At 49.8% G+C, this 18,704-nt stretch overlaps 1 protein-coding gene across 1 annotated transcript in view; it reads left to right on the forward strand.

Moving 5' to 3' along the window:
- Positions 1-853: 853 nt before the first annotated feature.
- The window catches only part of LRRTM4 (leucine rich repeat transmembrane neuronal 4), a gene marked incomplete at both ends in the record, with an annotated part of 195,807 nt that continues 177,956 nt past the window's right edge, over positions 854-18,704 (forward strand). Inside the window, 2 exons of the mRNA XM_082298291.1 lie at positions 854-1,004; positions 3,983-5,529. Of these exons, the coding sequence (XP_082154417.1) occupies positions 854-1,004; positions 3,983-5,529 (1,698 nt within the window). The remainder of the gene's footprint in view (positions 1,005-3,982; positions 5,530-18,704) is intronic.

Consider the following 18,704-nt stretch of genomic DNA (forward strand, 5'->3'; position numbering starts at 1 on the left):
GCCATCAGTGGCACACAGACACCCCCAGAGATCCGGGGGTGCAATGCTGAGTGGGGACTTCCTGGGCCACAGTGGGAAATATTTGGAATATTTAGAAATTAAATAACACACAGTGGATGGCTCATGAGTGACTTTATAAAGCACTGCCACCATTTTGGCAGCTGAAGTGGGATTTGGGCAGGGAGTTGCTTCCCAAATAACTGATGGGGGTGTTCAGCACAGGGAGGGATGGAAATGGCACAAATACCCAAATTTTAGGAATTGTTAAAGCTGTTCAGAGCAGTCCAGTGCTGCCCTCTGAGCAACCCAAGTGTGCCTGAGCCAGAAATGGTCCCTGTGGGATCCTGGAGCTGCCCCAAGGATTCAATTCCCTGCAGCTCCTGGATAAAGAGGCTCCCAGAACCAGCTCAGGGAGCTCCTGCTGCCCCTGCCCTTGTTCCACATCCCTCTGACACCTTCCTGCAGAACTGGGAATTAACGCAGCCCTGCTGAACCGGGAATTAACCCAGCCCTGGCGACCTGGCCGGACACAGCAGGAGGTGAGACCCTGCGGAGCTGCCGCAGCCTGGATCCCACCCTGGATCCGGGGCTGGACTCTGCAGGATCCCAGCTCCGGCACTGGGAGAGCCACGGGAGGGGAGTTCAGGAGGAAAAAAGGTGTCACTGATTCTGCAGCTTCACTTCTGCCTTGTTTATCAAAGTCAGTATTTTTCTGACTAAAAGGCTCTTAGATTTAAAAGAAAAAAATTACAGGCTACAAAGCAGGGAATTAACCCTGTCCCAGCCACAGCAGGACACGGAGTGTTTACATTTGGAGTTGCTGCCTGCAGTCAAACAAATGCCTTTTGTGAGGATGATCGGTTTGATCACAGCCCCTGGCCCTCGACCCTGTACCAAGACTTTCACTTTTCACCTGCAAACATTCCTCTTCCTGCCCCCCCCTCCCCCGGGAATGCAGGAGAAAAAGAAGAACAGTTTAGAATTTGCCCAAGCCAAATACCCAGGTCAGGTGCATTAGAGCAAGCTCAGGTTGGCAGATCCCTCGGGGAGCGGGTGTTTTGTTTGGCGTTTCTGCCAGAAAGCCCCACACCGTAAACATTCCATAATCCAGGGCAGGTGGAGGGGTCTGGGAAGGGAGGACGGTGGGCAAGGCAATGCTGTGTCTTTAATTTTCTTTTCCGAGGGAAGCGAAGTCTGCAGAGCCATGACAGCCTCACTTGTTCAGCCTTTAATGTGCGCTGGGTTTTCTCCAGTGGAGGGCACTCCGTGTTCCACAAACTCCAGCCTCAGCACCAACGAGCTCCGGAGCATCATCGCTCTCTGGAAAGCCTCGGAATTAGACGAGAGCTGCCTCTCGGCACAGCTACAAAACACTTTAAACCCGACCAGCTAAATGGATAAACCGAGCCTGCGGAGCTGCTAAACCGGGCTCTGGCACAGCACGGGAGGCCCTGCCTGCTCCGGGAGCCGGCGGAGGATGGATCGCTCTGCCTGGCAATGGCAAAAGGCAGCAGAATGAGGGATGCGAGGCGCCGGCACAGGTTTGGTCCTTCCTCCCAGAGAAGTTGGTTCGCCTCCATCGCCTGCTCCGGCTTTTCTCGCCGATTGCCACTTAACGCCGCCGGTTCTCTGATGACTTCCACAATGGCTCTCAGAGCTTAGAGTCCCTCCCTACCCCCCCACACTCCCCCCCATCCTTCGTCCTGTCTTCCCCACCCCCAACCCCTTCCCTATCCTTTCCCTTCCTCATCCCCAAAATTCTCGCTGGTCCTCTCCGGGGAACTTTGTGGGGTTCCTTGCAGGCACGCTGGATGGCGGCGGGGCGAGTGGCAGCCGGGCTGTGACATGAAGATGCTGATGGTTTAAAGCAGAGGAACCAGTTTTTAAAAAGACACAGAGGCGAAGGGAAAGCAAAAAAAGGGAAGAGAGAGGAGAAAACAGCTGGAGGAAGGCGAAGGAGGACGTTATTGATGACAAAAGGATGGGTGAGTGAACTTTTGTGGTTTGTTTGCTGGCACGGCTGCAGCTGTGGGGTGGGTTTTGCAGCTGGATTATTCGCCGGCGGAGGGGGGCCTCAGGGAGGCAGCGGCGGCAGCGCGTTCCTCTCTCTGCCAGGTGACTCACTGTACTTGCCATTGTATTTTTAGCCCATGTCCCCCCCCCCCCCTCCAGGCACACGCACACCTTTCCTCCCGCAGTGGCTTCCCATGGAAGCCACCGGTGAATTCCTGCCGCGCGTGAGGGGCTGTGCAGGAGCAAACCCCCTGTGCCGCCCACCCCCGCACCTGCACGCGCGCCGGGAGCTGCGTGTGTGCCTGACACCCCAAATCCTGCCGGCTTCTCCTCCCGATCCCCCGGCACCATTCGGGCTGTCAGGAAGGGCTGGCGTTAACACTTCGCAGGATGTGGGAAGCAAAGGGGAGGGAGGGGGGAGTTGTTTCTTGCATAGGTGGTTTTGAAGAGGCTGAAAAGATGCCCCTGGTACCTCTGCTACATTTCCAGCAGTCATTTGCCAGTCGGGTTTTTTTCCGAGTGTGACAGGTTTATTCCCCTCCTTCCTTCCCCCTCCCCAGCCCCCGAGTCTGTAACAGCCAGAACATATTTCTAGCTGGCTGCTGCTGGCAAAGAGAACGGAGCAAAAAAAAATGAGGATTTAAATTACAAATCTACCCATTAAAGTGGAAGGCAGGGGCATTCGAGACCAGGAATTATTTTTGCAGATTGCCCCTTGGTTTAAAATTGGATTAAAGAGCTGCAGCACTGTCTGCTGTGTGTGTGACAAATAATAAAGTGATTATTTATCAAGGAGATACCAGCCCTTGAAATATTTCCTGTTGGAAGAATGCATTTTCATTCTTAGCAAGGCTGCAACTCTGGACAGAGGCAGCAGCCCTAAAATTATTCCAGGCGTGCAGATGGGTGTTGGGGGTTCTGACACCCCCTCCACGCCCTCTCATAATTATTCAGGATTCTATATATTCAATTATTACATATGTCCTCACATCCAGCACTGCTGCTGTGTGACAAATCTGACATCTCAAAGGCAAACCCTTAAAATCAGTCAGGAGAGGGGAATTGAAAGAGAAATATCCCCCTTTAAACTTTCTGGGCTTTGCTGCTATCTGGAAGTGTTGGGGTGGGTATTTTCATCATCTACTGGATTAATTCAAATTAATAAATGTTTAGATATTCACAGCCACCTATGGATAAGTTTAGATGAACATGGGTTAAGGCAGTGGTTCATTTCAAAGGAATATGTCTCCTACCTTTACCTGGCATTGGGGTCCCATGCCAGCTTTCCTGGTACACTATGGATGAACTTTGTTTCTCTGCATCTATTTCTGTATTTTAGGTACATAAACCCCATGAGTTTTACTTAAACCTACTCCTAAACCCGAACCACTCAGTGCCAAAACTCAAACCTTTACTTAGTGCCTCATTTTGCAATGAATACACGTTCCAAAGATGGATCAAACTTCAGGAGAAGTAGATTTCACCCTTTCTGGGGTAATTTGGGGGGGGGGGGGATTGGACTTGCAGTTGCTTTCCTTGAGGAACACGTTGAGCAGCACGCACGAGCAGAAGCTCTGGCTCATTTCCTCTCCAGCACTGTGGAGCATCCAGCACAGTGACTTGACAAATATGTTTATTGTTCAAACCTCGGCACGGAGCGATAAGGACATCCCAGCTCCTCGGAGAGCCGGGGCACAGGAGCACAGCCAGAAGGGATCAGGCTCCTGGTGCTCCCGAGGGACCGTAAGCCCCACACAGGGAGTCTGGAGGCGGTGGGGGCAGGAGAGATGGCCAGGCAGGCACTCAAAGGACGGCGATTTGCACCACAAAGAGCCGAGGCGGGAGGCGAACAGGTTGTCTCCCAAATCCCCCGCTCCGCTCAGGCTTACCCCGAGCCCCCAGTGAGCGATAATCTGGTAGTTTATCTGCAAGGCTTTCCAATGCCCCTTTTTCCTTTCGGACGTTGCAGGTTTCCATGTGATCAAGCAGCGGGGAGGCTCCAGGGTGCTGCTGGGGCTGCTTCCCCTGGCGCTGCTGGCGGGGCTGGCGGGGGCTCAGCGAGCCTGCCCCAAGAACTGCCGCTGCGATGGCAAGATCGTGTACTGCGAGTCGCACGCCTTCCGAGACATCCCCCACAACATCTCCGGCGGCTCCCAGGGCTTGTCCCTGCGCTACAACAGCATCCAGAAGCTGAAATCCCACCAGTTCGCGGGCCTCAATCAGCTCATATGGCTTTACCTCGACCATAATTACATCAGCTCCGTGGATGAGGACGCCTTCCAGGGAATCCGCCGGCTGAAGGAGTTGATCCTGAGCTCCAACAAAATCACCCACCTGCACAACAAGACCTTCCACCCCGTGCCCAACCTCCGCAACCTGGACCTGTCCTACAACAAGCTGCAGGTGCTGCAGGCGGAGCAGTTCAAGGGCCTCCGCAAGCTCCTGATCCTGCACCTGAGGTCCAACTCGCTGAAAACGGTGCCCATCCGCGTTTTCCAGGACTGCCGCAACCTCGACTTCCTGGATTTGGGCTACAACCGCCTGCGGAGCTTGTCCCGCAACGCTTTCGCCGGCCTTTTGAAGTTGACAGAGCTCCACTTGGAGCACAACCAGTTTTCTAAGATCAATTTTGCCCACTTCCCACGGCTCTTCAACCTCCGCTCCATTTACTTGCAGTGGAATAGGATCCGCTCCATCAGCCAGGGGTTGACGTGGACCTGGAGTTCCTTGCACAACTTGGATTTATCAGGCAATGACATCGCAGGGGTAGAGCCCGGCACCTTCCAGTGCCTGCCTAACCTGCAAAAGCTGAACCTGGATTCCAACAAACTCACCAACATCTCCCAGGAGACCATCAACACGTGGATCTCGCTCATCTCCATCACTCTGTCTGGGAATATGTGGGAATGTACTCGAAGCATTTGCCCTCTGTTTAATTGGCTTAAGAATTTCAAGGGAAATAAGGAGAGCACCATGATCTGTGCAGGCCCCAAACACATCCAGGGCGAGAAGGTGAGCGACGCTGTGGAGACCTATAATATCTGTGCCGAAATCCAGGTGGTGGCCACTGAAAGGTCCTACCAGGCTCCCAAAACGCCCCAGAGACCCGTGTTCATCCCCAAACCCACCGTTTCCAAACTGGAAAGCCACCAGCCGACATCCGCAATGCCGAGTCCTTCCGCAGACATCCCAACGCCCGCAGTGGAGCCGGAATACGAGCACGTGTCCTTCCACAAGATCATCGCGGGGAGCGTGGCCCTGTTCCTCTCCGTGGCCATGATCCTGCTGGTCATCTACGTGTCCTGGAAGCGTTATCCCGCCAGCATGAAGCAGCTCCAGCAGCACACGCTCATGAAGAGGCGCAGGAAAAAGGCCCGGGAGTCGGAGAGGCAAATGAACTCCCCTTTGCAGGAGTATTACGTGGACTACAAGCCAACAAACTCTGAGACCATGGATGTATCCGTTAACGGATCTGGGCCCTGCACCTACACCATCTCTGGCTCCAGGGAATGCGAGGTATGAACCATGATCCTCCTAAAACCATTTCAGCTGCTGGGAAGGAGAGGTAAATGTTCGAAGCTCTTGAGGTATCTCTAAATATTAGAAAGATTAATGAGATTTTGTTCTTTTATTTTTTTCCTGCTTTGGGCTTTGTCTGTAGAAGGCTCTCTCATGTTAAATGACAACAGGCAGGGAAGGGATGGTGATTATTTTGAATAATTAAGACTTATTAAAAAAGCGATTAAGTTGGAGCCAACAACTGTGATAAAGGCATCTGGAGTGTTGTTCTCCTCCTGTTTGCACCCATTTGATGAGCTGTGGCTACAAGAGAATCCTATTTTTAATGGATTGGTAGATACAGAGGAGCTTAAGAGCCTTTTCTGGTTTAAAACTAAATATGGAAACCTCTTTTCTCCAGACCCCACATGAAATCTTGAGGGGTTTATGGCCAATTTAATGATAATGCCAAAGATTTCCTGCATTTTTGGTCTGGCTCAGGAGCAAACCAGGGGACAACAGGACTGCAGCACGATCTTGGAGTTGTTTTCCTGGAGCAACGGGAACACAGGGGTTTCTCTGAACGTGAGCCTTGGTCAAACAGCACAATTGCAAATATCTGGGTTGGGAGAAGGGGATTCTTGGAGGGTTTAATTTCATTTTAGTGATCAGTGGAGGCTTAGACAGCCCTCCTGGAGTTGATTTTCACAATCTTCAGGCCGTGTCGGGGTTTGACTCAGCAACACGGGAAGCACAATCAGGAAAAGCTCTCAGCGCGTCTCTTCTGCTGTCCAGCTTTGCAAGGAAATTCCAAATTGTTTTGTTGCTCTCCTGCCAATGACTCCACTGCTGTGGATGCAGGGGATGGGTTTGCTTGGAATGCTGCTGCTTATTTAGAGCTGGCAAAGGAGGATTTGCACAATTCCGTTGCAGTCCTGGTTACTTAACCCTGCTCGTGATGTGGCATCAGGGGACCGTGGTGGATTTTGCTTCCTTGGTTGTGGATGTTCTACCTGGGAGTGTTTCACGTGCCTGTTGGAGTTTATTCCCACCCCTTTGTGCAGGTTGGGATTGGCTGTGGGAATTCTGAGCCCTGGCTGTGGCAGCCAGGTGCTGTGGGAGGTGTGGTGACAACGAGCAGAGTGGGATCTGCAGTTCTGGGATCTGGATTGTTCAAAACCCAGTGCTTTCACTCTCTGACAATGGGGCACCTTTGAGAGGTTTCATATTTGGCACCTGAAATCCCCAGCTGGTTTTGGACCGTGGAGTTAAGGGGAAGGAAGGAAAATGCAATGGTTTGGGGTTGCTTTCTCTGGAGCAGTGGTGCCTTCAGAACAGAAACCCACCTGCCATGACCCTGTCATTGCTCCAGGAAAGCGCAGGAGGAAGGTGTGGGGTTCGGTTATTCGCTGTTACCAGCACAAGTAGAAAATGTGTGACATTCAGGTTATCTTGAATTTCCCCTGGCTGTCACAAGGAGCATTATTCTGGCCTGGAAGGCTCTGTCCCCTTCACGCTCAGGTTTAACAGCACTGAAGTTTCACTAGCTTGAGTAAAATGTTGAATTTACTCCATGGTGGTAAAGCAGACAGATGAATGTGCACGTGGTAACTGAGCATCCAGGTCATGACACGATCATCCCTAATGCAGTTTGGATCACAGAAGACAGGGATGATGTTTGGGAGACTGGAATTTGGATAATTTGGATTACAGCAGGTAATTACAAGGTTGAAGAGTCCTCCCAGGTGTAGTAACGCGAGGCCGGTGTGGTGTAATTCCCCCAGGTGGCTGTGGTTGTTACACACAGCATTAAACACCAGGGGACTGCAGCTCACCCGGCCTCCAGGTGCTGTGCCAGCACCAGAGCAGCTTTATTTCGGTTAAATTAAACTAATGACAACTTTGCAGGACTCGGGGGTGGGGTTTGTGGTGTCCCTGGGTGTAAATCAGACTGTGCAAGACACCCCAGCGCTGTGTCTGACGGGTCACTCTGTGTTTGTGTGATTGTTGAACATCCAGTGGCTCTTTGCACACCGTTAGAGACTAATAAATAATGAAGAATAATAAAGACCTCAGGAGATGGAAAGCAGATCATTGAAGGCACATGTAGCAACGCAAAGCCCCCACTGAAATCCTGTCTTCAGCTTGGATTTGACATTCTGCGTCTCCATAGCTACAAGGTTCCACTTGTAAAAGGAGAGATACTCACTGTACAGCACTTAAAAATGGTAATAAAACCCCTTGTAGAGTCTTCAGCAGTGGAAAGGGTTTGTGTTTAGTGAAAAAAAATAGGAAATGGAACCTCTCTTTATTTCGTCCTTTACCCATACTTGTGGAAAACTATTATTTTGTGCAGGTGTGATGCAGCGCAGGCCCATCCTCCCCCCAGGCTGCCTGGCTCATTCCCTGTGTGCAGCCTGAGGTTTCTCCCAAATAAAGAAGCCCTCAGAGGGGAGAGGAGTGCCTGGACACCTGAGTGAGGGCAGGCAGGCTCCAGGACTCCTTGCTCAGCAGTTGACTGATTTCACTTCTTTTAGCAGTATTTTCCAGAGCATTGTCTGCTTTCACGTGTTCACCCTCCACCCCCTGGGGGCAGCTGAGGGCCCAGAAATGGAGTGGTTTTGGGAAAGGGGGGATGGATCAGCTCCATCTGGACTGGGAAAGGGCAGAGATGCCTGATCAGATGCTGCTGCTGATGGTGGGGTGGTTTTTGAGGTCAAGTGAGCAGAGCTGGTACCTTCACAGGGACCATTTTGGGTGTGGGAGCATCCAGATCATCTCATCCATAAACCACTCATTTTCCACAGCAGAACTGGCCTTGGAATAATGTGCTGAGGTATTTCCACCAGTTCTTTTCTCCACAGCAGCTCCAGGGCTGGTGTTGGTTTTAAATTTCAGAAGGTTTTGAGCATTCAGCAGAGGCCCACAGGTGAGAGCTGCCCTGGAGTAGGGCAGGTGCAGCCGTGCTTTGTGGGGCTTCAGGAATTATTCCTTTGCTGGGGAGAGAGAGCCAAAGGCAGGCTGGCTGTAAATGGGAGCGACTTTGGCAGCAGTGGGATTATAATCACTGACACCTGGCCTGTGCTATTCTATTTAGTCTCTTGGCAAGGCTTGCTAAAATAACTGGATGCTCCTGATTTTGGCTCTGGCCATCCAGTTAGCAGAGTGCCGCTCCCTCAGCCTGGGATTTGTTTTGTGCTTCTCCCTCCCTCTCACTTTCCCATTTATTTGTACATTTGCTGGAGATCTGGAAGCTGTAAAAAGGGATTTCATAAAGCCAGCTATGATATTCTCTATTTCATGCATATCACACTCACAGAATATCTGGGAATGGCTCTCTGGGAAGGTGTTGTGGGGAGAAGGAAAATGTTTTTGTCTCCTGGAAGGTCATTCCTGTCCCCTTTCCCAGGCTGGCAGGGACAAAACAAACAACAGCCAGACAGGTGAACAGCTTTTTTGTGTGAACTGAGCGCTGTGAGGTCGCTTTTTACACCTCTCCTTCTCCATGTCTGGCCATACCCTGTGGATAAACAGCCACCTGCTCACACACAGGGACAGCTCTGCTGTGTTTTCCACGGGAGTGAAAACAGGGCTGCTTGTCACTTGTGTTCACACGTTTTAAATCAGCCACACAGAGTCACCTTCCACTGGAATTCTGCTCCTTCCCCTCTTGGAAGCAACACATTGATAAAGGAGTTACACACATGCGGGCTTGGTGGGCTGCTGCCGACCTTCTTCTGAGCCTAATTTAAAGGGAAATGTTGACATGCTGGTTTTATTGTCTATTTATTAAACGCTATGGTGCATCAAGAAGCAAAGAGAATAAACCAGAAGTTTCCATCTCCAGAGAGGGTTTAGGGCAAGGTTCCAGTTCTGTAACTCTGCATTTGAAGGGGTGCCCTGGGGGCTCAGCCTGAGCTCAGGGAGTGTTGTGACCTCACGGGAAAAATCACTCAAGGACTGCCTGAATTTTCCATTTTTTTCATTCTTTTGAGAGCAGTGGTTGCAGTTCCTTTGGTCAGCAGCCTGAGGGGTTCGTGAGGGATGCCGAGCGAGGACCTCATGGCTGAGGTGTGAGTTCATCAGAGCTTGGGGGAATGGAAAGGAAGTGATCCCACAGGTGGGATACTGCAAAGAGAAGGACACGGGAGGTGCGGAGTGGGGAGAATGGGGAGCAGAAACTCTTCATCGACCCTCTGTGCTCAGCGCAGGGCTGAAGCAGCGTGGGTTTCTTTCCAGTGACTGTTCTGCAACACAGGAGGATGAGCACTGTTAATTGAACTTTCCTGCTTCCTTCTGTGCTGTGGCTCCTCCTCTCCTCTCTTCCTCCACCCCTCTGTAACTGTGGGACTTAAATTCATGTTGGGCTGTAAACTGAGGGTGAATCAGCCCGAGGAGAGTGTCCCAAGCTCTGGGTTTGGATGTGGAGAGTGCGGAAAGGGGAAGGTGACAGTGCTGCTCCTCAGAGCTGTGCCCATGGGAGGAACAGCTCAGAAGGGGATCAGAGAAGGCACATTTTGGAAATCATTGGATCATAAAATGCTTTGGGTGGAAGGAACCTTTAAGATCACCGAGTGCCACCCCTGCCATGGGCAGGGACACCTTCCTCAGTCCCAGGTAGCTCCAAGCCCCATCCAACCTGGCCTTGGACATTCCATGGATCCAGGGGCAGTTTTTACCACTCAGAGCCTTTATTTGCCCTTGGCATTGCAAATACAGCCACAGCCTAAGGGGAGCTGTGCTGGAGAAGCACCAGTGATGCAGCAAGAAATGCACAGGGGTAAATTTTCCCTGGGCTCAGCACTTGTTAAGTGTGAGATTTCCCAAAGATGTTCCCAAAATTGACTGGCCATGTTTCCGGCGGAGCTGAGCCAGCTGTGCCTCCTGCAGCAATTGAGGGCTGTAAATTTGGAAAGGAAATGCAGGAGGATGTGGAACACTTCTGAAACTCTTACTCGGTGCTTCCTCTGGTGCCTGGCTGAGAGAGGAGCTCATCAGGAATTTGGGCTCGGGATACAGGTGCTGCTGAGACCTTGGAAGTGGATTGCTCTGGGATAATGCAGAGCTCAGAGGCAAACGAAGGTGCTGAACCCACATCTCCCAAACTCTCCTGAGCTCGGGAACTTCCCTGAGCAGATCCCAGGCATTGCATTTGCTCCACTGGGTCTCATCCTGAGGCTGGCAGCTCATTAACAGAGCTCTGTAATTGCACTGTGGGTTCCCAGCCTCAGGCACAATGTCCAGCTGGGATCATCCTCCCTCTGCTTCCTCTTCACCTTTTTTCCTATTTCCCCAAATGTTGCCACTTTCCAGAAACCTCGTGGTTTCAGTTATGCCCAGTGAGGGTGCTCAAACGGAGAGGCTGCTGCTCTGAAGAGCTTTGTACGAGAGGAGGACCCTTGTTATTCCCATTGTATTCCTTGTGAGGGATTCCTGCACTCCTGGAATTGTGACAGATGCCCTTTTTCCTCTCCATCTCCCTTTTCTGTGCTCTCCACCTCCCTTTTCTGTGCTCTCCACCCTTCCCCTGCCTTTGCTTATGCTCTGTGATGTGCTGCCAGTATTTTAAGGAGGAGAAGAGAATCGATTTTAGTTCATTGTGTAGCTCAGGAGGGAGAACGCTCATGGAATTGGGGAAGGAACCTGTTCATTTGTGGGTTTTAATTTTAAACACACACAAAACACAAAACAAACACTGTGGGGGGCAAACAATTTTATTAGGAAATGTCCTGCTGACGGAAATGTTCCTGAGACTCTCCTCCTGGATAGCAGAGCTGACCTGAGCCTGGATGTTGGGAATTTTCCCTGAAATCCAGTGGCTGCAGCAGCACGAAGTGGGCTGGGAATAACCAGGGCTGTGTTCATGGTTTGCTCTGCTCCTGGACATTCCTTTGGACCGTCTGCTCCTGGTAGGAGACACCCACAGGTTTCAAATCCCTTGGATTGCAGTTCAGGTCTCAGCCTTCCCTGGAGATGCTCCCGTTACCACTGGAATTCTCAGTCTCACCCAGCCGGAGCTGCCAGCACTGGAAGTGTGGCATCCCTCCCTGCTGTTATCCATGGTGTGAACACCGTGACATGAGAATCTCCGTGTGATCCGTGTTTGCAGCACGCCCAACCCCCGGGTTTGGTCATTCCCAGCCAGGTATTCCAGCCCCGAACACGGACGGGCTGCGGCTGGAAACGGTCCTGACACTGCTCAGCTTTTATCACCTCGGCCTCTTGTGCAGCCAAACAAGCTCAGATTGCCTCTGGATCTTCCCACCTCCACAGAAAGATGAGTGGATCGATCCTGAGGGGTTACCAGGCAGTTGTCAGCGCTGTCCCAAGCTGCAAATTCCACTTCGTTGAAGCTGGAGTACACCGGGAAGGGATGACATGAGCGGCTCTTGGGAACGTTGGCTTCTTGGCCTGGAGGATTTGTTTTGCCTTTGCCTTTTTAACTGACAGGGAAATAGGAATCTCTTCCTGGCAGATGGATCAGTCGTGGTGTTGTCATGGGCAATGGATTGGGAATTCCAAGAAGGAGGAGGAAGGGAAGGCCAGAAAATGCTGATGATCTCTGATTTCTCCCCTTCTGTGCACGTCCAGCTACAGCAACACCCCCCCCCCCCCCCATTGTTTCTTAGCTCCAATACAGATTTATTTTGGGGTTCTTTAGATACATTTGAATAAAATTGGCTGGAACAGGAGCAGTTCATGGGTGCTGGCAAGGCAGAGTCTCCTAAAAGTTCTGTGGTCCAGGGCTGTGTCTCCATCTCTGGGCAACTTCCTACAAAAAGGCTTTGTGAGGATGCTGGAGCTTCTCTGCTTTGTTTTCTGTGCTTCCTGGGACTTTCTTTCCATTTGTACCTTAAGTTCTCCAAGTTCATGAGATGAGGAACATTCTCTTAAGTTTTAGTCCCTACATCACAAACTTGGTGATCTTAGGCAATATCTCTTTGCTCTGGAGGTTCCTTTTTCTCCTGTTCTTTCACCATCTCAATTTTATTGTTTCCTCTGAAATGCACAATAACAAAAAGAAAATTAATATTTGTGGGTTTAGGCTGTGGGGAAACCAACATGGTCAGTTTGTCCATGATCCAAGGGGACCTTTGATGCCATGTCCTTGTACAGGTGTGTATTTTGTTCATGGGGAAGACTGACCTTATCCTTGATTTTATCCTGAGTTTTGTGAGTCCTTTAGTCAAATAAAACCAGTGAATATTTTCTGCCTGAGCATTTCAGCTGCAGAAGGGTTGCATCAGGAGAGAAATGAGCTGGCTGTGAAGTCACTCGGTGTGAAATGTGGAGGGGATGTGGCACGTCCTTCATGGCAACAGGCAGAGCTCAGGAATTGCGTGGTGTACAAAGCTTTGGATCCAGTGCTTCCAGCTGCTCCTGGAATAAACACACGGGGTGGGAAAAGCAATCCCCATCTCCAGTTTCGATAGGCAGTGAATGAAAGAACCACTTATAGAGCAGCAGGTTCTTTGTCAACTTTTTTCCTGCATGTAAACTCCGGTCAAGATTTTCCTTCTTGTGTGGAAGAAGTGGGATTTTCCTTTATGTGACTTGGGTGTTAACCCAGTTTAAAAACAACAGATGGTGAAAAAGGTAAGAATTATTTGTGTTTGGGTAGCAGCTGACAACTCCCAGGTTTAATCACTGTGTGGAAACACCGAAGGAATCATTTTTGTGCCTGGGAGAACAGGACACAGCAAATAATCTGAGCCAGAAAGAGGAAATGAGACCTGCAGTGTGATTTCCTTGGAGGAGTGGGCCAGGGAGTGGGGCAGCCCAGGATCCTTTGGCAAATCCTGGTTTTGGATGCTCCAGCTCTCAGCCCAGGGATGGAAGAGTTCATCCCAAGGTTAGGCCTCAGGTTCGACCTCGCTCCAGGGCATCAGGCCGAGGAAGGACCTGTGTGGCCCTGAGTGCAAGCTCCAAGGCGTCCATGGGAAGGTCAGGCTCATTCTCCATGTCTTGCACTCTCATCCATCCCAACCCCGTTTTTCCAGACTTTTCCAACGCACCAAGGGTGTCTTTGCTGAAGAGACTTGAACTGTGTGGTTTTGCTCATTTTCAGTCAGTCCTGGTTAAAAATCAGCTCCTCCCTCTGTATGATGGCCTCTGAGAGCCCCGCTGATTCCTCACTGCTCTCATCCTTCACCACCACATCCATTTGGATTATCTTTGGGCCATGATGGATGCTTTAGAAGGAACCAACAAGGCCATCAAATTCCTGCCCTGGTTCAACCAGCATTTGTTAATGTTCTAAATCATCTTGGGCCTGAAACGTGCTGCTTCTTAAATTTAGAACGATGTGATTGCCCAAAGCCTCTCCATGTGTTAATTAAATCATCATAATTGTGGTTTCTGGAGACTGACAGGTTATAAATAGTTTTCCTTCTCCCCCTCCTGCAGTAATTGGTGGGAATGACAGGCAAAGCAGCCATTGTTTAACTGTGCCTCTGACACTGCTCTTGCCATTCCAACCCCATTTCTCTGCTGTGACTTGATCGTCCTGAAATAATCAGCGGTGTCATCCTCAAAGGCTGCTTAATTGCCAGGCACTTCTCACATTAAGGGACAAGGATGGAAGTGGTTTTCATCATAATCCCTCTAATTTATTGGGATGGGAGGTCAGGAGCTCCAGAGGTCAGGGCAGAGGTTCCATGTACACACTCGTGACAGGATGCTCTGAATAAATACTGACATATTCATCGTTTTACCTCCATCTATCCTGTCTCGTCCAAGATTTTGCAGAAATAGAAGCCTTGGTGTTCTGAACGTCGTTTTCCTCTGTTGCTGCCATGGAATCCTGGAATGGTTTGGGTTGGAAGAGACCTTAGAGCCCATCCAGTGCCACCCCTGCCCTGGGCAGGGACATCTCCCACTGTCCCAGGGTGCTCCAGCCTGGCCTTGGACATTCCCAGGGATCCAGGGGCAGCCCCAGCTGCTCTGGGAATTCCATCACAGCCTCTCCCCAGCCTCCCAGGGAAGAATTCCTTTCTAATATCCCATCCAACCCTTCAGTTCAAAGCCATTAAAGGCAGTTTCAGTCACCTGGGCAGGTCCAGCTTTGCTGTGCAGCCACTGGCAGAAGGCAGAACAACCCGGTGGGATCACACCTGGTCTGGAAACAAATTCCCGTTACAGTTCAGAGGATGGAAAAGAAAATGCTACAAACACTGAAGGTGAACAAAACTTTGTACTCATCTCTGCTTCACTTTAGATCTTTCCCAGCTTCAGAGCAGCTCTGTCCTGAGCGTGTGGGAAGAGGCAAGAAGGACGGGAATGGGAGCACCCTCAGGCTGGCATTGTGCACGGTCCCGCTGGGCTCTTAGGCTCTGCTCCCCTTTAATGTGGGTCTGCAGCTGTTTACAGCTCTAATTTGCAGAAGAGCCTCAGGCTAGAGCTTGGGCTGCTGCTCTGGATCCTCCTTCCTCTTCCAATTATCCAAGGAAACCACACCAGCTCGTTGAGTGCTGGGATGTGTCCTGTTAATTGGCACAATCCAGGGTTCTGCAGGATTCAAGGATGTACAGAATTTTGGAATCAAAAAGGTTGGAAATTAAAATGGAATTGTTTAGGTTGGAAAAACTCTCTAAAATCATCAAGTCCACTGCCAAGGCCACCACTGATCACATTCCCAAGTCCCACATCCACACAGATTTTAAATCCCACTGGGGATTCAGACTCCACCACTGCCCGTGTTCAATGCCTGAAAACCTTTTTGGGGAAGAAATTTCCCCCGATATCCAACCTCACCCTCCCTCGGTGCAACCTGAGGCCGTTTCCTTGTGTTGGAGAAAGTTTCTACCCAGGAAACCCAACCCTTCTTTCCAAGACTGGAGGGTGTCCCTCCTCCTTGTGAATTCGGAAGGCAGGAGGATCCAGGATGAGGCCACAGGATTTGGGAACTGTTGTGAACTGTGCTGTAATTTATGGAGAGCAGGCAAAGATCTCTTCATCACCACCTGTTGCGCTTCACAAGAAGAAAGCAAAGCAAGGTCACGTTGACTTTCATTAGAACCTGAGCGCTGCAACTGGCCCTCGAAGCTTTGAAATCCCTCCTGTCTCGTTGTCCCTGCCCTCCCCTCCACTTACTGGGGTGCCCTGCCTTTCACCGCTGCCTCTGTGGGGGCTCTGGAACAGGGTTGGGGTTTGGCTGCTGCTGCAGCATGAAAGGGAAAGGTATTGTCTGGAGCCTCCAGGGCCCCCAGCCGCGCCTGTTTTGTTCCTGCCATAAAAGCCAGCCTGAAGAGCTCTGCTTTGTCTTGGGGAGGCATTAGCACAAGGCTGTTTAGTGCTTTTAAAAGTCTATCCTATATTCAGATGCAGCAGAGACTGACTTACAGCCACTCAGGTGCTGCCTCGTCCCGGAGTGAAACCGCACGACTCCAATGGAAATTTCGCAGCCATTTCTTCCCCCAGAATTATAATTTTCTTTCTCAGAGCCTCTAAATCACACATTGGGCTGCTGGCTTTAAAAGCCACATCAATGTCACTTGTGAAGGGAGATGAAGGCAGAGTGTGGTTTCTCTGCAGAGGGAACACAAATTGTACAAATCAGAGAAGGAAGGAGCCCACTGGCGATTTTGAATTATGAGAAATTTTTATTTGAAAACAAAATCTATGGGTATTTCCTTTGGTGCCATTGCTTTGTTGAATATATTAAGAGTCCCAGTGTGTATAAAGCCTCAACAATCTGAGGAATTGATTAACCTCCCTCTATTTATGATTAGCTCCCAAATTTATTCTATTAATTTTCGAGACCGAGGTCTAGATGCCGCTGCTTTGCTGTAAAAGGTGACGGACTGGAATTAATGTTGCCTCAGTGAGTTTTCCATGGAGGTGATGAGGAAAGAGTAGGGGAAAATTTCACATTTCCCTGGTATTTTGCCCTGAGTCTCATGAACGTATCGGTGTAATGAAGGTGTCCCTGCCCACGGCAATGGAACTGGATGGGCTTTACAGTCCTTCCCAACCCAAACCATTCCAGGATTCCCTGATTCTATATAAAAATTGAGGTGGGGCAGAGGCACTTCCCCCCCTGCTTTACCTCCTTGTCTTTCCAGGGCCACCCAACCTGACAAATTTCGCCGTTCCCACCACCAATAATTTCTTCGCACTAAACGGTGCCTCCAGAGAGTCACTTGAGGATGCACAGAGCAAACTCCACTTCCCTGATAATTTGTTCCAAAGGTTAATAACCTCCACAGCACAAAATAACTCGTCCAGCTGTTAAAATCATTCCTTTCTCCAGCGTGGCATTAACCTCATCTGGGAGGACGAATCTGGGGTTTAATTTGTGGCTCGGGAGAGCTGCGTGTGTTCCCCACTCCATGGCCACAAACCCGCAGGGACCCACGTGGAGATTTGCACATGGAAACGGCCCCATCCCTGCCCCTCAATGGAATTGCATTGAACAGAACCGTTCCAGGAAAGCAGACATTTATCCCAGGTGCTTCTAAGAAATTCCCACCTTGGCTCTACTTCTCCTGCTCCTTTCAATCTGTTTTGGCTCCATCTGTGACTTGTGGTCCTGCCTTGCTCCACATGGGAGTTATTCCCAGGTTTTCCCTTCATGGACTTGCTGTTCCAGCTGTCTTAGTCCAAAAGAAGGAACCAGACACCCTTTGTGAGTCTGTGACATCCCCACATTTCTCTCCATGGAACACTGACCACAATCTGGAGGGGATAGCGTTAAAAATATGGATGTTTTTCATGCTATGAAATACCATTTAAGGCCAAGTACCCTCTAAATACCCTTTAAAGTGGTGCAATCCATGGTCCCGTGAAGCTGGAAGTCACCAAAAGCCTCATTCATGCACAAATCACTGTGAACCAAGCTCGATATCATGTTATTACATTCTCAGATTGGTGGGAATTCTGGAAGTTGTTTCCTTTCTCATTCAGAGCAATTTAACAGATTATTAAATATCAACTGTCCAAAAACAGCCTGAAGAAAAGATTTTTTTCACCACCCAGGCGCCAGACATGGGAGGGTTTTGGCCTCACCCACATGGAATTTTGTAGTCTTACTTTTAGTCTCCTGCTCCAGTGGGGATATAATGATGAATATTTAACTCCGTATCCACTAAAAAACAGGCTCTGGAAGGGTCAGGGTTATTCTGGAATAAGTCAATTCAAGAGCTTCTGTAAATTCAGGATTTGGGCAGTTGAGTGAGGAAAAAGGGAAGGTGTTTGTCAAAGCCCCCAGGCCTGTCCTATCCTGCAGAATGAACAAATTCCTGCTTACAGGGAGTTCGTTAAAGCCCTCGAGGAGTCCTGCAATTATTTCTCCTGTTAATTTGGGATGAGAAGCTGCTGAAGGTGAAGCTGACGTCAGAAGAGTGAGGGGATTTATGAAGTCACTGCAGGCCAACGAAAAGACAGGTTTTGTGAACATCGTTTTGAGAACATCTCTTTTTCCAGAAACATCCTGCGTTCTTGACACCCTCATTAAAACTCAAAGCTGCAAACTGAAGGTGCTTGTTCCCAGGAAAACCCACCCAGCCACATCCCTGCGGTGTTCCCAGGGCTGGACGTTCACTGTGGATGATTCCTGACTAGGAAATGCTTTTTTCCACTTTAAACAAATCCGTAACAGTTTTGGCCAGGGCTGCTGAAGAAGGAGCTGAATATGCTGAGTTCTCTCTGCATCCTTCCTCCCAGCAGCGGATAAAATTCCTTTTCCTGGTCCCACCTGAGGATGGATCCTTCAGAGACAGAACATTACTATAAACTAAATCCTCACCTGAAGTCTATCTCTTAGCTTGAGCTAGAACAGCAGGTTAAATCACCACTAAGGAGAAAAACCAAGATCCAAAAAGGGAAAAAATTATTATTCCCTTTGAAAAAGTGTCAGGTGAAAAAATGGAACTGATTTCTCTTCATTTCCAGGGAGCATTAAATCCCTCCTTCACTGGGGGGGTGCCAGGACAGGTTCAATCTTTAATATTCAAAGAAAGGCGAAGCCTTTGAGCAATTTAACTATTCCATGTTCACTGTTTTAAGTAATTATCAGGTATTAACCCAAACCAGCAGCATTCAGCTGAATTCAGGTCAAAGGAAATAAAACAAATAATAAAACCCCCATACAAACCCCATAACTTTCCCCATACCCCTTTTTTAAAATTTTATAGTTTTCACAATCCCCTTCTGGGTGTTATTTTTCATCTTGACCTGGTGGCCAGGTAAGGCAA

Source organism: Coloeus monedula (genome assembly GCF_965178545.1).
Source record: "Coloeus monedula genome assembly, chromosome: 28".
Taxonomy (NCBI): domain Eukaryota; kingdom Metazoa; phylum Chordata; class Aves; order Passeriformes; family Corvidae; genus Coloeus; species Coloeus monedula.